At 37.2% G+C, this 21,998-nt stretch overlaps 1 protein-coding gene across 1 annotated transcript in view; it reads left to right on the forward strand.

Annotated features, from left to right (window-relative positions):
• The window catches only part of SPECC1 (sperm antigen with calponin homology and coiled-coil domains 1), a 449,155-nt gene that overhangs the window by 236,896 nt on the left and 190,261 nt on the right, over window positions 1-21,998 (forward strand). Inside the window, exons 5-7 of the mRNA XM_042781619.1 lie at window positions 5,208-5,415; window positions 8,318-8,391; window positions 8,966-9,144. Coding sequence (XP_042637553.1) covers window positions 5,208-5,415; window positions 8,318-8,391; window positions 8,966-9,144 — 461 coding nt within the window. The remainder of the gene's footprint in view (window positions 1-5,207; window positions 5,416-8,317; window positions 8,392-8,965; window positions 9,145-21,998) is intronic.

Genomic DNA, 21,998 nt, shown 5'->3' on the forward strand with positions numbered 1-21,998 from the left:
AGCATTTGTTATTTTCTGTCTTGTTGAACTTTGCTACTAGTGCTGGAGCAAGATGGTATCTCATTGTTGTTTTGATTTGCATCTCGATGAGCCATTTTTAATCCAACAATCATGATCTGCTATTCTGGGAATGACATATTGAAGAGGAATGACATTGTGTACATTGTCAAAGACAGCATTTCAAGATCTATCCTGAAGTACAGTGCTATCTCAGTGATAGGTTAATATCTACACATCTATAAGGAAGATCAACTAATATGACTATTATTCAAATTTATGCAATAACCACAAATGTCAGAGATGAAGAAATTGAAGATTTTAACAAACAGTGTGAAATTAATTGAGTACACAATTATCAAGATGCATTGATAATTACTGGTAATTAGAATGCAGAAACTAGAAACAAAGAAGGATCACTAGTGGGAAAATGTGGTGATAGAAATGACAGCACAGATGACTTGATACAATTTTGCAAGACCAAGGACTTATTCATTAGAAATACTGTTTTCAGAAACACAATCAATGACTATACACATGGACCTCACCAGATGTATTACACAGAAATCAAGTCAAATAAATGTGATGGAAAGAGACAGTGGAAAGCTTATTATCATCAATCAAGACCAACCTAGAAGGTCACTGAAGAACAGGCTATCAATTGTTCATGTGCAAGTTCAATGTGAAGTTGAAGAAAATCAAAGCAGGTCCACAAAAGCCAAAATACAACCTTGAATACATCTCATCTGAATTTGGAGACCTTCACAGGAATAGATTTGATGAACTGAGTGAGTACTAGTGACTGAAGACCAGAAGAGTTGTGAGAAGGCATCATACATGGGTGCCTGGCTACCAATGCCAGCCACTCAACAAAAGATCAAAATTGGAGGTCCTGGATAGAATGGGAGGAAAAATGTGGAACAAAATTCAAAAACACAAAAAATGACCAGATAGAGACAGATAGAGACTGGTAGAACCCCTGAGACTATGGCCCCAGGTTATCCTTCAAGCCTGGAAGTGGACTCACTTCTGTGAATTAGCTCTCAGCCAGAGTAGAAAGACCTATAAGCAGAACACCTAACCCAGGGAGATGCACCCACCTACCCTAGGGAGATGCACCCCTTGGAACAATCAACCATAAGACATCAGAAAGGCAGCATTTGCATACAGGGAAAGCTGGACAGACATAGATAAATGGGCAAGGGAAAGAGTAGTCAGTTACAGTGAGGAGATGGGAAGAGAGGTTTTTATTGTTTGAATTGTAATCAAGGCCATGAAATCAAATGTGCATGAAGAGTAAAATGAATCTCCTTTGTAATTTGCACCCAAATCACAATAAAAAATAGAAAAAATTTAAAAAAAGAACGTGAAAGGTCACTAAAAAGATGGGTAAAAAGGAAAAGACCAAATAGATGTCAGAAGAGACTCTAAAACCTGCTCTAAAGTGCAGAATATTTCAAAGGAATGAAAGAAATGATGAAGTAAAAGAGATGGACAGAAAATTTCAAAAGGTGGCTCAAGAAGACAAGGTAAAATATTATAAGGAAATGTGCAAAGACCAAAAGGGAAGAACACAATGAACATTTCTCAAGCTAAAAGAACTGAAAAGAAAATTCAGCCCTCAAGATGGAATACTGAAGAATACCAGAAAAAAGAAAAGAAAGAATGATGCAGGAAGCATCAAACAAAGATGGAAGGAGTATATAGAGTCACCATAACACAATTAGTTGTTCAACAATTTCAAGATGTATCATGTAATCAAGAACCACTGGTACTGAAGGAAAAAGTTAAAGATTCACTGAACACGCTGGAGAAAAACAAGGCTTAAGTAATTGAGAGAATACTAATTGAGATGCTCACTTATCTATGTCAAGAAATTTGGAAGACAGCTACCTGGCCAACTGACAAGAAGAGAACCATATCTGTGGTCATTCCAAAAACAGGCAATCAAACAGAATGTGGAAATTACTGAGCAATATCATTTCCATCACACACTAGCAAAATTTTAGTAAAGATAATTCAAAAACAACTGTGGCTCAACATTAACAGGAACTGCCAAAAGTCTAAGTCAGATTCAGGATGTGGAGCAAGGGATCTCATTGCTAATGTCAAATGAATATTAGCCAAAAGTGGAGAATACCAGAAAGATGTTTTCCTATGTTTTATTGACTACATGAAGGCGTTCAACTGTGGATCATAACGAATTATGGATAACCTTACAAAGAATAGGAATTCCAGAACTCTTCATTGTTCTTGTGGAACCCATACGTGGATTAAGAAGCAATTGCTCAAACGATACAAGAGGATACTGTGTGGTTCAAAACTGGACAAGGTATGTGGTGAGTTGTATCCTTTCACCTTACTTATTCAATCTATGTGCTGAACAGATAATCCCAGAAGCTGTATATTACCAAGAACATGGCATCAGGATTAGAGAAGACTCATTAACAACCTGCAATATATAGATGATTGTGAGAATAATGCAGTCATGACATCTGACCTGCTTGTCTAACTTCAGAAGGGGCAGGAGAGAGAATCAAGATCAAATCAGCCCAAGGTTGATTCCTATAAGGTGATCAAACATACCTCCTCTCTCCAGCATTTTTACCAATTCTGACACCAGTCTTACTTTCCATGTCACTCTGTTTCTCTGCTGGGTTCAATAATTTGTAATGTTGTTGTTGTTGTTTTGCCGTCGAGTCAGCCCTGACTCATAGTGACCCCTCCTTGGGTTTCCGAGGCGGTATCACTACAGAAGTAGATTGCCCAACCTTCCTTCTGAGGAGTGGCTAGTGGGTTTGAACTGCCAGCCTTCTGGTTAGCAGTCAAGTACCTTAGGCACTATGCTACCAGAGCTCCTATAATTTGTAATAGCCACACAGAACTCACAGACAATACTCATGATTATGAGGATATTAGGGAAATAACGTGTTACCAACAATGATGAAGCTGGACAGGACCAGGCAGTGTTTCCTTCTGTCATACATAAAGTCTCCACGAGTCAAAGTTGATGCAAAGGCAACTAACAAAACAGTTTATGTGTGGCACTGTGTAGGCACTGAGGATACAGGGTGAATAAGACAGGCAAGGTCCCTTTCTTACATCCAGAAGCTTTTGCACATGAAATACAATTAGACAATTTTTTTATTATCCCCAAAATCTAGAATAAATCTATTTAGTGTCAAGCTTAGATTTCCTGATAAATATAAAACTGCTTGTTGTTGTTGTTATGTGCCGTGGAGTCAGACCCAACTCATAGCGACCCCTCCTTGGGTTTCTGAGGCAGTATCACTACGGAAGTAGATTGCCCCATCTTTCTTCCGAGGAGTGGCTGGTGGGTTTGAACCACCAGCCTTCTGGTTAGTGGTCAAGTGCCTTAGGCACTATGCTACCAGTTGTTGTTGTTGTTGTTATGTGCCGTCGAGTCGGCCCCGACTCATAGCGACCCCTCCTTGGGTTTCCGAGACAGTATCACTACGGAAGTAGGATTGCCCAACCTTCCTTCCGAGGAGTGGCTGGTGGGTTTGAACCGCCAGCCTTCTGGTTAGCAGTCAAGTGCTTTAGCCACTATGCTACCAGAGCTCCCTAAAATTGCTTAGTAACATTAATTAAACAACTGTAGAAAAGGGGAAGTGGTGTTTATTGCAGCATTGTTCATAATAATAAAATAATTAGTATATTCAGATAGCAGACTACCTGCAGCAGTTAACTAATGACCTAGAATGATGTGTATCAGTTTGGATATATTTCAAAAACAGTTAAAAACAAGTTACTAAATCATCAGAATAATATAGTACAGGACAAAATATGTCACACAATCCTAGTAAAATACATTACAAAACCATAATGTGGTATAATATCATTGATGTAAAAATTTTAAAGCATCCCAATTTTGGGATAATTTTTATTCTCTGGAGTGGGATCGAAATTTGAAGCTTTAATATATCTTGTTAAAGTAAAAAGATGTAGCAAGTGTAGCAAATTTGTTGTTGTTGTTGTTGTTATGTGCTATTGAATCATACCCGACTCACAGCAACCCCTCCTTGGGTTTCCGAGGCAGTATCACTATGGAAGTAGATTGCCCCATCTTCCTTCCGAGGAGTGACTGGTGGGTTTGAACCGCCAGCCTTCTGGTTAGCAGTCAAGTGCCTTAGGCACTATGCTATCAGAGCTCCCATAGCAAATTTGTTGTTGTTGTTATGTACCGTCAAGTCAGCCCCGACTCACAGCAACCCCTCCTTGGGTTTCCGAGGCAGTATCACTACGGAAGTAGATTGCCCCATCTTCCTTCCAAGGAGTGGCTGGTGGGTTTGAACCGCCAGCCTTCTGGTTAGCAGTCAAGTGCCTTAGGCACTATGCTACCAGAGCTCCTTAGTACTTCTTAGGTGTACCTTTTATTATTTCAGCAAATGTCTCTGTAGCCATGACTTTTATTGAAAACTGTCATTTTTCTATTTTTGGTGCATGCTAATTTCTATGTACTATGCCTCAGCTGGCATTTTTTTTCAGGTTCATGTTTTATGCTTCTAAAGAAATACTGTAACTGTAGGTATTTTATGGCTAGGGAGATTTTGGGGTGTGAGGTCCCTGGGTTGTGCAAACGGTTTTGTTCTCAGCTACTGATGAAAAGGTTGGTGGTTCACATCCACCCAGCAGTGTTGCAGAAGAAAAGCCTGACAATCTATTTCTGAAAATCAGGCAGTGAAAATCCTACATCACAACAGCCTGATCTGCAACTGATGCTGGAGGGTAGTGCAGGACCAGGCAGTGTTTTTTGTTCCATTGTGCATGGGATTGACATGAATGAGTATTGTTCATAGCTCACCAGCAGAGGTCACTGCTTCATAACAGATGTGAGGTGGGTGCTACCACACCCCAGCAGCCAGCTCAGTTCTCCTGGTGTGAAGCACTGGTCTACTCAGATATAGGAAAAAATACTGAAGTACATGCACCTGTCTTTCTGCTTATAAGAAAGTACATAGAATCTATCTATCTATCTGGTTATTTACAAACATTATGTTTCACTGAATATTCATAGCCTTGACTGTGTTAGAGGCTAAGTAAGGATAGAGAAACTATGCCCAGTACAGCACACACCAAGAACATCCTTTGCTGTTGTGTTGATGAATCTGCTGTTAGTGTATGTGGGTACTTTCTGCTGCAAAAATCACCAGGAAATGTTCCTTTTTATTTATTTTTTTAAATTCTAGGTGGAAAAGGATTACTCTTATCTGAAGGAGATATGTGATCATCAAGCAGAGCAGCTGAGCAGAACCAGCCTAAAACTGCAGGAGAAAGCATCAGAGAGTGACGCAGAGATACAAGACATGAAGGAAACCATATTTGAATTGGAAGATCAAGTGGAACAGCATCGAGCAGTCAAGTTACATAATAATCAAATCATTAGTGAACTAGAAAGTAAGTGAAACTAAACTCAGTTAAATGTGGAACAGGATACTAGAGGAAAAACAGTAGCAGTGAGTGACTGTGGAAGGATATATAAGCATATATGTTGCCTGGGATTTATGAAAATTTTTACTTTCAAGTGTCCTGTAATCTTACAGGAAGAATGGCATTTCCAAAAGACTGAAAAATAAATCTCTTTAAACTAAATTAAAAACTGAGGGGAACAAAAGAAATGATTGTAGGGATCATGACATGTCACAAGTTGAACATTAGGGTGATTATAAAAAAAGAACAGATGCATTTTGGAATGTGTTGAGTGTCCTGTGTGTGAGCCATGTTGCTCCTGTCACTAGAAGACCTAATCTGGTTTGAGGCAGTATGTTTAGTTATGACTGATAGTTCACATGGACTTTTCCTAAGGATAACCCATGATTATCAGAGGTTTATTCAGAATAAACTGTTCACTACAGCCCTGGTGACACAATAGTTAAGCACTCAACTACTAACCAAAAGGAAAGCAGTTCAAACCCACCTAGTGGCTCAGTGGGAGAAAGTCATGGCAATCTGCTTCTATAAAGATTGCAGCCTTGGAAACCCTATAGGACAGTTCTACTCTGTCACATGAGGTCATTATGAGTCAGAACTGATCCAACAGCACAACACAACAACAACAACAACATAGTCGTTAAGTACATGTTGTATTTTGGATTTAATGGGCAGAAAGATGGATAATAGATGTCAGACTGATATGTACAATGTTGGTATTGATCTCAGGAGTAAACAATTCCAGCATGTGTCCCATTGATGATAGGATATCAAATAACTTACAGATGTTGACTACCTAGTTCTGAAGAGGCATCAATATATGGTTTATTTACAAACTCATTGTTTGCTTTGAATAAGAAAACATTTTTAAAGATATTAAACATTACCTGCTTTGTTCAAATAAGCCTTATCAAATTATCTCATCTAATGTGTTTCACTCTTGTAATAAAAGAAAATTATACAATACAGAGCTTGTGTTGTTCTAGCCATTACCAGAAGTTGCTTAGTCAGCTGCCTAGAAAGTTCCCCAACATGTATATTCTATACTTTGATTAATTGCTTAGTGTCAAAGTTGCCAGTACCTGTTCCATTCTTCATTAGAAGTGATATGCAAAAAAGTTGCAGAACACTGGCATTCAATGTCATTGTTATTCAGACTACTCTCAGTAGTCATGCTCAAGGATGAAACACATAACCTAGAGGCTGTTGTCAGTATATATCTCCAAACACAGCACATACTCAAAAAGAATAGTCAAAAAAGATAAATTCTAGGGTTTTTAAAATTTGTTTTAATGATACATTGCTCTTAATAATTTAGTTATGTTGTTCCCAAATCCTTGAAAGTTAGGACAGATACATCAAGAAAGCCAGCATGTAATTACTCTCCAGAGCAAATTTTAGGCCCACTCCCTGTGATTATTCTGTTAGGGATATTAAAATATAATTGCTTTTTTATTATTATTACATTATTAAGGTAGATAGTCTTTTAGCTAGGAGATACAGGGACATAAAAATCCTGCCCTAGACCAATCATTCCTTCCCATAAGATCCTTAAGAGTAGTGGACAGAAAAATAAAATTAAGTAGTGTTTTCTAATTCTGCGGTGTTGATCCCAAACACAATGCTACAGAATACCCTACCTGGTGAATTAGAACCACTGGGGCAGGACAACATGTATTTTTTTAAAAAAGTTTCTCTTATCATTCTGATTCATATCCTTAATATACAACTACTGCTCTAGAATAGACTATGAGGGACCATAAAGAATTTTAACTAGGAAAATGACAGGATCAGATTGAAATTTAAATGACTCTGATAGCAAGATGGAGAGAATGAGAGGCATAGAAAGCAAGAAGCTGAAGATATTCTTACCTTGGGAGAAGTAGAGTCTCAGGATGGTGCAAATGGTTAAGCACTCAGCTACTAGCCAAAAGGCTGTTCAAACTCATTCAGAGGTGCCTCAGAAGACAGGCTTAGCTATCTGCTTCCAAAAGGTCAAGACTTTGAAAACCCCATGGAGCCATTCTACTCAGCATACATTGGGTCATCATGAGTCAGAAAAAACTCAACAACTGACAACAACAGCAGTCGAGTCACCTAGGAAGGTTTTTAAATATGCCCATACTCTGTCTACCTTTGGAGATTCTTGTTCAAATACAGATATTTGAAAAGCTTCACAAATGGTCCTGATGCTTGGTAGTGAATCACTGCTCTAAACACTGATTTAAAAGTTGAAGTCACAATAACCAGTTATATTCTCTATCATATGAACATCCTCTACCTCACAACAAAAAAAAGGATATTCAGAAAAATTGTGTGTGAATATTAGGGAGGAGAAGAGAACGTAAGTGGCTATTTAGGTCTTTTTCCATTGTGTTGAATGATTTCATCTGGTGGCATAGTGCCTAAGGCATTTGACTGCTAATCAGAAGGCTGGAGGTTCAAATCCACCAGCTACTCCTTGAAAGGAAGGTTGGGCAATCTACTTCTGTAGTGATGCTGCTTCAGAAACCCAAGGAGGGGTTGCTGTGAGTCGGATCTGAATCGAGGGCAGTGAGTTTGGTGTTTTGGTTTGCCTGATTGTATAATTTGTCTTCTGAGGACATAACCTAAATAAGTATCACTATTTGTCAATTCATCCCGTTCTCAATCTTGGAGGAACCTGCCACTTCTATCCCCAATTTCTCAGATAGCTAAAAATTAGAGTTTATAGTTTATAAAATAGTTTATAGTTATAAAAATAGAGTTTATAGAACTGATGAATTTTAAAGCCTGTGGCAGTATCCAGGACTGATTCTTTGCTGTCTAGCTTACCTCTCCCCAGAGTCTCAGAACTCTTACAACTCCTCTCTGTTTTGTTTATTTCTAGGTAATGTATTGAAGTTGGAGGAACAGAAGTCAGAATTGGAGAGGCAGCTAAAGACTCTGACTAAGCAGATAAAGGTAAGATGTAGATTACAGCAGTCTAAGTTACCCCTACATTAAATTTAGAAAAAGGGGCTTTCCAGATGCTCTGGTGGTATAGTGGTTAAGGCATTTGGCTGCTAACCAAAAGGTCAGTGGCTCAAACCCATCAGCTGCTCCATGGAAGAAAGATGAGACATTCTGCTTCCATAAAGATTTATAGCTTTGGAAACCCAGTGGGGGTGACTATGAGTTGGAGTCAACTTCATGGCAATGAGTGAGTGAGTGAGTGAGGTTTAGAAAAAGTAAAAAAATAACCCTGATTATCTTTTCTAGTCTGCAGTCTTATCATACATTTCCTTAACATAGGCCCTGGAGCCACACAGGAGTGTTTGCAGGAAGAAAAATTAAAGCAGTGCAGTTTTAGGATGGAGAACTCTGATAACACTAAGGTGGAGTTTCCATCTATGCCTCTTTCTGGAAGTGGGTTAACATGAAAGCAGTACCTCACTGAGTTCTGCCCAGGTGGTTCTTTCTCGGTATAACACACTGGTACTTGGGATCCCAGCTGGTAGTAGCAGGCAACTGACAGTGTTGGGATCTGGGTTTCCAGGAGGATACTGAGGAGTGGAGGCGGTTCCAGGCTGACCTGCAGACTGCCGTGGTAGTAGCCAATGACATCAAGTGTGAGGCCCAGCAGGAGCTGCGCACCGTGAAGAGGAGGCTGTTGGAGGAAGAGGAGAAGAATGTGAGGCTGCAGAAGGAACTGGGCGATATGCAGGGCCACAGCAGGTTGGTCATGTGCAGGGCTACATCTTATGAGTCTGATGAGCACCCAAACGGCGCTAGCTGCTCACTTGATCACTGTGCATGGGGCTTTGTTGTCTAGAGATGTGATGCTTTAATGTCTCTCTGTGCCAGATTCTATCATTTCTTTCCTAGGTTCACACTCCCCCACAGTCTAACTAAGACTCTCTTAGTGCTTGATCAGTGCCATTCTCTGATGGAAAAACTCCTCATTTTTTTTAATGTAGATAAGTTGTAGACATGTCTTCTCTTAAGTCTAAAAGCAATAGTGTCTTGTTCTTAGTATTGACTAGTGTAGGGAAGCAGATACTTCAGCAGGCAGCAGCAACACCTTGCTTGCATAGGCAACTCATATGCAATGGGCAAAGCTGGCCTTGCCACCAGACAGAGGACTCACTTCTTCCAGCAGTGGCATAATTCTTTATTGGCAACACCCAAGGGATATTTCAAAACCCTTGAAAAAATCCACTTTATGATGCATGATTTTCCTTTCTGTTCTTGAAGGAAGAAATCACACAGTGCCTTAACCCAGAAAGCTCTGCTTAACAGTGAAGTTTAAGAAAAAAGTATTGTTAAAGTGGGAGTCCCTGCATAGTGCAAATGGTTAATGCACTCGGCTGCTAACTGAAAGTTTGAGGCACCTGGAAAAGGCCCGATGATCTATTTCCAATTGAGAACTATATGGAGCACAGTTCTTCTCTGATGTACATGGTGTTGCCATGAATCAGAATCGACTCAACAGCAACTAGTATTCTTAAAGTGAGTTGAGGGTTCACTATTATTTATCATTTAAATAGTTTACAAACAAGATTATCAACAGTATTTTAAGCTATCATTAATATAGATTTACCTTTCTCTAATCAAGAATAAATATCCTTACCTTTGAGATTCTTAGATCTTAGAAAATTATTTGGAATTTTCAGGTATCTCTCATATTTGAAATGCAGTCTTTTAAAATAAAGTTTAGTGGCTTCTGAATACTGGTTTGTATAATTATTCCTTTTTACATGTTTTTAAGGATCAGAGTATTGTTTGTTGGCTAGATCCTGAGCTTTGGATCTATAATGTTGTATTAGCATGATTTTCATGACATTGGAAAAAGTAGATTTCTCAAAATTCTGGATTCTCCTGCCAAATTTGCTCCAAATAATATCTCATTCCTTTGTTTTATGGCTTTTATATAAAATAGATTATAGAGGAAGATTAAGATAAAATATGTAGCTAGTGCCACAATCCATTTTTAAAATGCAAGATCAGTATTTTATAGTCACACTTACTCTGTATCCACCAAAGGATGGTACTAGGAGAAAAACTAGGTTTCCTACTGTTCTTTACTGACATATAATTGTGAAGTCACTCTAGTTTGTGTCTGCCTCCATTGTTTCTCTTGCTTCCATATTGTGTGTCTTTGGAAGAGCAACCAAGCCGTAACTTCCATTGCTCATATATGCATTATTTTAAAGACAAATGGTAACAGACAAGTCCTAAGTTTAAGTGGTGGCCCCAAATAGGTTATTGTATGAGATATGACATTTCTTACGTACATCCTAAGATACAGGGCAAACTATACAACTTGATCCCTGGTATCGTAAGAAATCTTTGCATGTTTCCTTACAATTTCGGGCTCCATATGTTATATGTTCAGGCTTAGAGTCACTTTTTTAACACAAAATGTTTCTGTTTTGATTTTCTAGTGATTTGTAAACCTACATCCCAAACCCAGCAGTTTAATCTTTTATCACAAAACATTTCACAAATTCTCAGAAATGACACCAATCCAGAATATGATACATTATTGACAACTGTTCAGTGTCAGAATGCTTCTTGCCTGTCATTGCATTTGTAGGGACATCAGATGACTGCCAATGATGTTTCCTTGTATGCTTTTGTGCTCCTCTGGCAAGCTGTCCATTCTAAAGTATTTACATTTGAAATTTACTTGATGATGGGTCACCCACTTCCTGCACTTACCTCTTGAGCAAGAACTGAGACCAACTTACATCCTCAAAAGTACTGAAGCTACCTAGTATTTCCATCTTGGCTGAATGAGTTTTTGACTGAAACTCAGTTTGACTTTAATAGTCATCCCATAAGAAATCAAGTCATTCTTGGTTCAGCCCCAAAAAAAAAAAAAAAAAAAAAAAACTTGCAGGAAATACTCTGGTGAGTTCCTCCAAGTATAACAGAGAAGGTAAGAGCGTCTGAAAAGCACCTTGAGCATGATAGAGGATTCAGAAATTCATGTTGTGATTTTGAATATATAGGTATTCAAGGGATCTTAGTTTACATAGTCAGACTGTTAGGTGAGCAAACAAAGTGCCTGATTATGAGTAGAAATGAGCATTTATTATTGGAAAAGTAATAGCTAAAAGCAAAATGGAATATTGTTTGACTTAGTATTTGAGAAATTCTAAAAATTAGTTCATTACTGATCTTCCTGGAGCTCTGCTAGCGCAGTGGTTCAGTGAAATGTTAGCAGTTAAAACCACTCTGCAGGAGAAAGATGTGGCAGCTTGCTTCCACGAAGATATACAGCCTTTGAAACCCTATGGGGCAGTTCTGCTCTGTCCTATACGCCACTATGAGTCAGAATAGACTGAATGGCAGCAGGTTCAGTGATCTTTCTGTATATCTTTTCAAAGGTATTTTTATTTTGGAGTATGTCTGATCTGGGAGCTCTGGTGGCATAGTACCTAAGGCATTTGACTGCTAACTAGAAGGCTAGTGGTTCAAACCCACCAGCCACTCCTCAGAAGGAAGGTTGGGAAATCTACTTCCATAGTGATACCTCCTCAGAAACCCAAGGAGGGGTCGCTATGAGTCAGATCCAAATCGATGGCAGTGAGTTTGGTTTTGGGTTTTGGTATGTCTGTTATTAATTTACAGGAGATGCACATAGAATTAAGGTTCTAGTCTCATCTTTACCACTAACTGGCAGTGTTTCCTTCCCAGCTTACCTCTTTCCTCTGTTAAATGAAGAGATAGGACTAGATAGTTTCTAAGGTCCCTTTCAGCCCTACTGTTCTTGAGACTAGTTGGTTAGCTGGACTTTCTCTAATGGAAATTCTGGTGCCATCTTAACCATCTTTCCAATGCAATCCTTTCAATCACTTTGTCCACATAATTTAGGTAGGCTTCTGGCTCTGATATTTCTCTTGCAGAAATTTGAACAGTCCACCATGATTTTTATAGACCTGAAAGTGATCTGTGTTATTAGACATGTATAAATTAATGGACAAAAGGATAATGCATAAAATCTTAATCTCTGACTTCTTCCAAATTTGAACAAATTAATAGAAAGATGTGCAAATACAAAGAATACACAGGCAGGTTGGCTTAATAGTCAAATGGGCCACACACAGCCTTTCTATTGAATAACATAGCTGAGCAGGGCACTACACAGGATTCTAATGACAGTAGCAGTGAAAAGCCTATGCATTTATTTATCTTATTTTGAAATAGTGGACTCCATTATTCTTAGGAAAATTTATTCAATTCTTACTCTGTTTATCATGAAACTCCAGGGAACATTTATGGAGAGCATCTTAAAGAGATCATTAAAAACACTTTAATTTGTGTCTAATCAACTATATTAGTTTCTAAAATAGAATGTCTAAAATTCAATATGTGTTTAGCCTGCACCACTGATGCTTATGTTGGCCCCTCTGAAGTAAGCAGTATGACAGCATATCACGTGCAAATGCTCCTCAAACCAGCTTCTAACTCTGTGTGTGCACATATGTATTATGCCCTAACGTAAACCATGTGTGCCTGTGTGCCACCTCTTGTGTTGTTCTCATAGCTCTAATGTTTCACAGCTTCCCAGCAAATGTTCTGTGTCTGTCTTTGAAAGGCAAAGTGAGGATGTTGGAGATGTATTTTTGGATACGAAGATATATTTTTGGATATGCCTAAGCAATTTCTCAACAGCGCTCACATTAGCACCTATGACTGTCGGCCACTGGAATTTCATTTGACCCTCAATGTAGAAACTGGTCCTCTCATATCCTCTTAGTTCCAGTAACCATAATGCTTTCACTATCATACTACTTGTTTTTCGTAGTTTAAATTTGCATTTGTGGCATTATATTTGTAGACTCTATAATCCTAAAGAGCTGTGGCTGTCTCCCCACCCCCCAACTACCAGTCTTTAGGAATTTTCTTTGAAAGCTGCCTTTATGCCTTTAGGATGTTTGTGCTATAATAATAAAATAAGTCTTTTTATCTTTGAGACCTCTCAACTATCCAAACAGGAGAGGAAAGACCTAGCTGATTTTGTTCATCCTGGGCATCTCTACTTTACCAGCACAGTTGTTTCCTGGTAAAAGTCTCATGTGGAAGGAGCCCAATAACAACACTTTGAAGTCTTTGGCATTTTCTCTTTTTAAAGACTTTTGACTTCCAAAACTTTGTAAGAATAAAACACGTTGGCCATATTCTGGATACTAGCTATTCCTTGTGGGACAGTGTAAGCTGTTAATTCTTGTATTTTAACTAAGATCATGTTGCATTAAGTTACTCCTTGACTGGCCTTTCCCTTCCTGTTTCTATTTTCACAGCTCCATGGTCTCTGTCAGCTAGCAGAGTATTTGGTGGAAGAAAGACAGCCCAGCCCTTGCCATGATTGGAACCTACAGCCATTTCTATATGAAAGGGGGAATAATATAAAGGAAAAATTCTCTCTTTCTAAAGAGCCAAATTGTTTCCTTATAACATCCAGTTTCACACAGAGTAATTACAATCAAGTCTATTTACCTTGTTTCTACATATCGGAATCAACTGCACTGCATGCTCAAAGATGACCCTTTCTTCCCTGCCCCTCCCCCCTCCGAAGATTCAGCAGTCTTTTATTTGGAGAATAAAATGAAATTGTTTTGGAAAAAAAACAAAGTACAAGTATGGTGTGAAAAAAAATTCATATATAACTAGAGTGTCAAGAGATAGCAATGGCATAGCAAATCCAGAATGCTGGAAAATGCAGCACATACTTGTGTTTTATGCAGTAAACTGATAATCATGGAATTAACACTACTAAAGGCAAAATAAGAAGCCTTTCGTGTCATACCTTTTTCCAAAGAAGTTAGAAAGTTTTGCTTCAAGTCTTGACTGAGCTTTTTCAAGTTAGCGTCTCACTTCATTACCTCATCCAAAACAGAACCACCACTAAACTTCACTTTGGTTTCCAAAGTCTGTATTGGGCTAAAAGCATATAGTAATACACATATGTGTGGTTGCTAATAAAGGATATAGTTAAATGATACAAGTGCACACAGTGATGATACTAACTGAAATCTAACTACAAACCAATGAACAACAAAAGCCTTATGAATAAAACTTACCCTTGAAACTTAATCATGTTTAATCCAGAAGTGTATAATTCAGAGTGGTCCAGACTCAAAGTATGATTTTAAATTTTTGAAAGTGCATACTTTGTAAAGATCTGTGCCCAATTTAGCAACATCCACCAGGCATAAACCAGTAATTCTCATGTGAGGACCTGGTGAATAAGGTACATGGAGTAGGGCTGCAGGCTACATAATCCAAAGAATAAGACAAGAGCTTTTGTCTAATAAAAGGAAAATTAGGAACAAGAGTATTCTTTAAATTCAGGTAGACTTTTGAGGTGTGAAAGAAGAGAACATGGAATCACTAGAAAAATTTAGTGTGGTGTGAGAAAGAGGAGACATTGATACCTTCTGTGTAAAACTAGTTTAGACCTTGTTAGAATTGTACTAATAGGATAAGAATTTGTATTCTGAGAGATTCTTACCTCAAACTGAGAACTCTTAGAATAATTTAGAATTACTCTGCCTAGTGTTTTCAAATATATACAGTATGAAAAAACACACCTCAGCTTTATATGAATAGCTATATTTGCACCCAATAGTTTGACCTGTCTTTATTCTAGGAACTGTTGAATATTTTTATATGTAAGCATTTATGAAGTGCTAAATAAATGTTTTATTATTTAGAAGAGTCTCTTGCCTGATTTTTAATCACTGGCCTCCTTTGTAGGATGTCTGTGTTGTTTTGTTTTAAATTTTTTAATGAAAATAGTTTCAGAAGTTTAAAGCCAAGTCAAAGAACTAGAATTTGAGAGTCAAGCAATGTGGACTTTAAATGCAAATTGTAGATAGGATGTTGATTTGGAATATGAAGATAATTTTTTTTATGATTTCATTCTTAGAATAAGAGGAGAAAAAAATACTAAATTTGTATAAATCAACTTTTAAAGCAAAACTCCAGGGTATCAGAAAATATAATATATAGAATTTGAAATCTACATTTGTCTTTTTGGAGTATAAAAACAAATAAATTGGTGGTTTATTAGATTTTTTTCTTAATTATAAAATACTGTGTAGGTATAGTGGTTAAAAAAAAGAGGGAGATAAAGGTGTATAAAGATTAATGCTTTCTCCCTCTTCCAAAATCATCCTATACATTAATCAGTATTAATTGTATTTACTTTTCTAATCTCTCCTTTTATTCATATAAATATGTAGAGAGTTCATTTTTCTTTCTTTCTTTTTTTTTTTTTTGGAAGAGTGGGATAATACACTATACAATTCTGCACATTTGCTTTTCACTTAACAATGTACCATGGCTATCCTTCCAGGTCAACATATACAAATCTAACTCATTATAATAGCTGCATGGTGTTCCAGAGGATGGATACACCCTAGAGTATTCAAATATTGTCCTACTGATGGACATTACATTTTCTAGTTGCTTTTTTCTTCCTCTTTACAAACAAGCTGTAATAAAAATCATTCTTCATGTAGCTTATATAGTGTGATGTTTTTATTTTTATAGCATGGATTCCTAAAAGTGTGATTGCTGCATTAGAGAGTATGTACAATTTTTATTTTAATAGATATTGTCTGATTACTTGCCTAAGTTGTGACACTTTACTCTTGATCTCTCTTGTATGAGAGTGCTCATTTTTACATAGCTTTAGCAGCTGTGGACATTTTTAATCTTAATTTTAACCCATAGGATAGGCAAAAAAATTATGTCTTTTATTTTAATTTTCATTTCCCTGAGACTATTTTTATGTATTTATTAACCATTTAAGAAGCTCTGGTAACATAGTGGTTAAGCACTTGGCTGCCAAACAAAAGGTCAGTAATTTGAATCCACAAGAGAAAGATGTGGCAGTCTGCTTCTGTAAAGATATTGCAGCCTTGGAAACCCTATGGGGCAGTTTTACTCCAACCTGTAGGGTCAGTATGAGTCAGAATCGACTCCACAGCTACAGCTTTGGTTTCATTGTTGTTGTTGTTGTTGTTATGTGCCGTCGAGTCAGCCCTGACTCATAGCGACCCCTCCTTGGGTTTCCGAGGCAGTATCACTACGGAAGTAGGATTGCCCAACCTTCCTTGGTTTCATTAGCCAAATGTATTTCATTTTCTAAAAATTGCTACTTTAGCACTTCTGTTTATTTTTTTCATCAAGCTTATTGTTTTTCTCTTACTAGTTTTTTCATTGCTATTTTTTTAAGAATGTGTGTTTATCCCAATGTATTATGGGTCTTTTGACTTAATCATCTCTTAGCATTATGGAAAATGTTATGTTGTTGTTGTTATATGCCGTCGAGTTGACCCCGACTCATAGCGACCCCTTCTTGGGTTTCCGAGGCAGTATCACTACGGAAGTAGGATTGCCCAACCTTCCTTCCGAGGAGTGGCTGGTGGGTTATAGTGTTATGTAATTTCATTTGTTAGTCTTTTCCTTTATTGCTTCTGAGCTTTCTGTTTTTGTTTAAGATTCCTCCTGCCTAAGTTTATACTAATAGGCTCTTAAATTTTCTTCATATATTTTAAACACACACACATATATTCAGATATTTGGTACACCTTTCTTTAATCTTATGTTAAATATATAGATTCATGTATTCCAAATGGCTAGCCAGTCATACCAACACCATATATTACCACAGCCATCTTTGCTAATGAGTTGAAATCCCATCTTTACATTGTTCATTTTATCGATGTTCAGAAAGACCTTCCCAAATATAGCTACATTTCTTTTTTTCTCTTGGTTCTGCTTTAAAATATTTCAATAGTATTATTAGGCTATTTATATTATTTTTTAAACTAAGTCTTTTCATTTTAAATATTATCTTTCGTTTTTCTTAATTTTTTAAATTTTATTGTGTATTCAAAGCATATGCTATCAAAAATCTGTTTCCTGTCGTAAATTTACAGATGTCTGTTCTTTCTTGAGCATAGTTTTTTTTTTAATTTTATATTTTATATTGTAAAATGTTTTTGTATATTCTCCATCACTCAGTCTTGCTTAAACAATCAGTCAAAACCTGACATTGGCCCAAGATCAGTGTCTATAGATTATGCTTAGACCCATTCACTTTGCCTGACTACTTTAGAATCTTCTCATATCTTAAGCTAGGGAGAAGGCTCTTAAGGGTAAATTTATATTACATATTCAGAGACACAGACGTTCAAGTAGAGCACAGAGTGAATAGGTGCCTAGTAGAGGATTCATCTAGGTCCAATTTCTTCTCTATCTGGTAAAACTGGAATGCAGGAGCCAGCTTTCTGCATTTAGTTTTGTTTGGCTTATTGCCTATAGTACATAATATGTTTATTCCTGATCTCCTCCTTGTTGCTACTGTCCCTTGCATCTGGGATACGTCATTTCTTGGCCAAAACCAGTTGCTATCAAGTTAACTCCTACTCATGGTGGCCCCATGTTTGTTAGTAGAACTGTTTTCCACAGGACTTTCAGTGGCTGATTTTTCAGAAGCAGATCTCCAGATCTTTCCTTGAGGTACCACTGAGTGGACTCAAACCACCAAACTATCAGTTAGCAACCAATCACAGTAAATGTTTGCAGCACATCATATAAATTCAGAAGATACTGTTTAACATCTGAAAGAATAGTTTCTAATTTTCTTCACACACTAGAGTAGCACATTTATTTTAGATCTGTTTTGTGCAAAAGAATAAGAAATATTTTGAGAAATTTACATTCCAGGTAAAGAAATAAAATGAGCAAAGCCAAGGAGACTGGGACAGAAAAACGAAACTTTAGGTTGCTAGGGTTAGTCCAAAGGCTAAATGGGTAGAGCAGAGTCATAGGAAACATGCCTGTATGACACTGGAAAAGACCTAGATATGGTTTCTGGTCAATTGTTCAGGAAAAAGGCCCATGGCACTTTTAAGCATGTGGTTAACATAACTGGACCTCTTTACAAATATTAATGTAGCATAGTGCCTAAGGCACTTGACTGCTAACCAGAAGGCTGGCGGTTCAAACCCACCAGCCACTCCTCAGAAGGAAGGTTGGGCAATCCTACTTCTGTAGTGATACTGCCTCGGAAACCCAAGGAGGGGTCGCTATGAGTCGGGGCAGACTCAACGGCACATAACAACACAACAATCATGAAGGTGGCGGTAGTACAATACAATGTTTTCTCAAACACAAACAGTTCAACATTAGGCTGCTAACCAAAAGGTTGGCATTTCAAGTTCACACAGAGACACCTCAGAAGAAAGACCTGGTAATATATTTCCCAAGAAATCAGCCATTGAAACCCCTGTGGAGCAGAGTTCTACTCTGACACTCATGAAGTCACCATGAGTCAAGAGTCAGCTCAACATCATTTAATTTGATTTTGGTTTTTCATTTAATCTTTCAATACTTTAAAAATCTTGTGTAAGAGCAAGAATGTGCTTAGATCAAAATAGGTAACAGAAAGTGGTGACATGGATGAAATAAGTGATACAGAAAATGTTAGCAACAACTTGAAGAATCTATTCTGTTACTGAATGAGGATAGCAATGAACCCTAGACATTAAATAAAGTTTTATTAGAAAAGTATAATTGCAGGCATGTATGCATATGTGTGTTTACATTATAGCGTAAGTTGACTTAGCACACAGCAGCAGTCAGTGACTAGAGGGCATCACTGTGGGTGAGGGGCATGCAATCTGTTCTGTGCCCATGCCTCAGGGCAACTCTCCTGACCACACCTGTCTATCTCAGGTATGGATTGTCACTTCTGAAAAGTAGATTATTGCATAAAAATAAGAGCAATAGAATAAGTATTTGAGGTATTTTTCTTAAATAAGTTTTAAGAAGAAATGCCTTTAGCATTATTAATTTTCAGAATCCATGCATACCTCACACAGAACACTCATAAATCTACTGCTATCAAGGTGATTCCAATTTATAGCGATCCTATATGACAGAGTAGAAGGCTGTGTGGGGTTTCCAAGGCTGTAAATCTTTACAGAAGCAGATGGCCTCATCTTTCTCCTGTGGAAGGGCTGGTGGGTTCGAACCACCAAACTTTTGGTTAGCAGCCAAGCTCTTAAACCACTGTGCTACCAGGGCTCCTTGGGCCACCAAGACTCCTTCAGAACACTCATGCATCTTAGAAAATTTGAGAAAGCCATAGCAAACTGAGCTGGATTTGTATCTCAGATTCCCCATTTGTAAGCCAAGTGCCTTTTTCAAATTTTTCATCTAAAATAAAGGATAGTAACTTTTGAACTTTGCATGGAAATTAAATTAGATAATGACATGTGGTGGTGTATATACAGGGATTGCATCATACACATTTAATTTGCTAAAATTTATTATTAAATTCTCCACATGCTGGGGTGGGTAGAAAAACATGCTTCATTTTTGTTGTTCTAAATGTAGACCCCTAAATATGCCAACTATTTTATCTGAGGTGCAACTGAAAAAAAGCAACAAACTATTAAATGTCATAGGAAAAACTAATTGTCAGACTTAACTGAAAGTTGGTATGCTTGTTCAGTTATATTTACAAAACCATGTAAGCTATACATTTGGATGATTTAAGGAATTTTCAGGCTTCATTTGACTGTATGTAACTTTTTTCTTATAGGTTGGCTTTTGAATTTAACAGCTGCATTAGACAACAGCTAGTTAAACCAAAAACCAAACTCACTGCTGTCAAGTTGGATCTGACCCCATAGCGACCCCTCCTTGGGTTTCTGAGGAGTGGCTGGTGGATTTGAACTGCCAGCCTTCTGGTTAGTGGTCCAATACCTTAGGCACTATGCCACCAGAATTCCTAATAGCTAGTCAGGCTTGAACAATTTTTCCTTTATTTAATGAATTTGTTAAGATAAACCTTAGCAAATTGATTAAATAAAGGAAAAATTGTTCAAGCCTGACTAGCTATTGTCTAACATAGCTTTTTTTCTTTTTCTTTTTTAAAGATATACCTAGTTATACACTTAAGTTATTATTTTTTGTAAACTCCAGACTTTTTATTCTGCCTTGAGATGAGGAAATGTAATACTTTATATAATGCTGGGGGTGTTAGTGGTTGATCCAAAAACCATTCTAAGACAGGCTGTTATAAGGAATTCAAGCCTATTTGATTAGAGTACTAATAAAACCAATAGAATTCTTAATAATTACTTTCTATGTTTATTCAATCCAGGCTTTGTTTTGTAAAGAATTGTTGAGAGGGCTGAAGCAAAAGACTCCTCCCCCACATCTACATATAAATCACTGTTATGTAATATGTTGGGTATTTAGTCCAATAGCCTCTCTATTCTAAAATTCTAAATCATTTGTAGAATTTTCTCATGCTGACACTTACTGTTCTAGTGAAGCAGACTGATTGAAATACTGTCTTTGGATGTCTGAGTCCTGGAAATAGATTCATATAGCCTTCCTTATGTAGTCTAATACATGCATCTTAGAAAATTTGAGAAAGGCATAGCAAACTGAGCTGGATTTGTATCTTTTTATTTATCTATCATTTGATTTATGAATCACAAAAAAAACAGAATTCAGGAATATGCAGGATTCTCCATTTCATTCTTATTAAATTATCAATGAATTAAATAAACATGAATTTTTCAAAATGATCTTTCTTCTAGGAATGCCCTGAACTTCTACAAGGTGCTTTAGTACAAAGTCTTTTAAATGAACCAGTAACAAAGTGGCCCATCTTGTTTGGCTATGATCTTCCTGAGAATGGCTGGGACAGAAATGTTGTTGTTGTTATGTGCCGTTGAGTTGGACCCGACTCATAGCGACACCTCCTTGGGTTTCCGAGTCAGTATCACTACAGAAGTAGATTGCCCCAGAAATAGGAGACTTTTATTTCCTGCTTGTACCTAACTTGATTTCATCCTCTTTCTACATATTCACCACCTGTTTTTATACCATGTGATACAAAGGAAAAAATATGAAAAACAATCTCCTAAAATTTCTGAAATGTCTTAGATGTTTTCCCAAAAGAAGTCTTTAGTTTATTGCCTTCCCACCCTAGCCCACCCCCTACACACACTCACTAAAAGAGGATGTGGAGGCAAGAGTATAGGGCACTAAAGTGTTTTAAATTCTGTTTGACTTAAATGTATTTTATTCATGTTGATTACAGAACAGGAGGAAGCTTAGCGAATTAAGGATGAATAAACTTAACCACCAAACATTATGAGTAAGATTAATTTCAAAAAGATCAGTAAACAAATATTTTAAACTTCCACTGACTTTATTAAAATATATTGCCAGAGATATTCTGTTTGAGCTCTTCTCATAAATTAGTCATCTTCTTGCAAAACAGCTGTGGCAATTTGATATAATAAAAAGGGCAATGTTTTAGAAATAAGAAGATTGGGGATTCTTTTTTTTATTATTATTTTTAATTTTATTTTATTTATTGTGATTTGGGTGAAGATTTACAGAGTGAATTCACTTTCCATACAGCAATTCACATATACTTTGTCTCATGTCATTGACCACAGTTTACAATGCAACAGATCCCTTCCCACTTCCTCCCCATAGTTACCTCTTCCCAGTGACCATCCCTCCACTTCCTGTGCCCT

The sequence above is a fragment of the Orycteropus afer genome, unplaced genomic scaffold (assembly GCF_000298275.1).
Source record: "Orycteropus afer afer isolate SDZICR_OR568_19922 unplaced genomic scaffold, OryAfe1.0 scaffold00139, whole genome shotgun sequence".
In the NCBI taxonomy this organism is placed as follows: Eukaryota; Metazoa; Chordata; class Mammalia; order Tubulidentata; family Orycteropodidae; genus Orycteropus; species Orycteropus afer.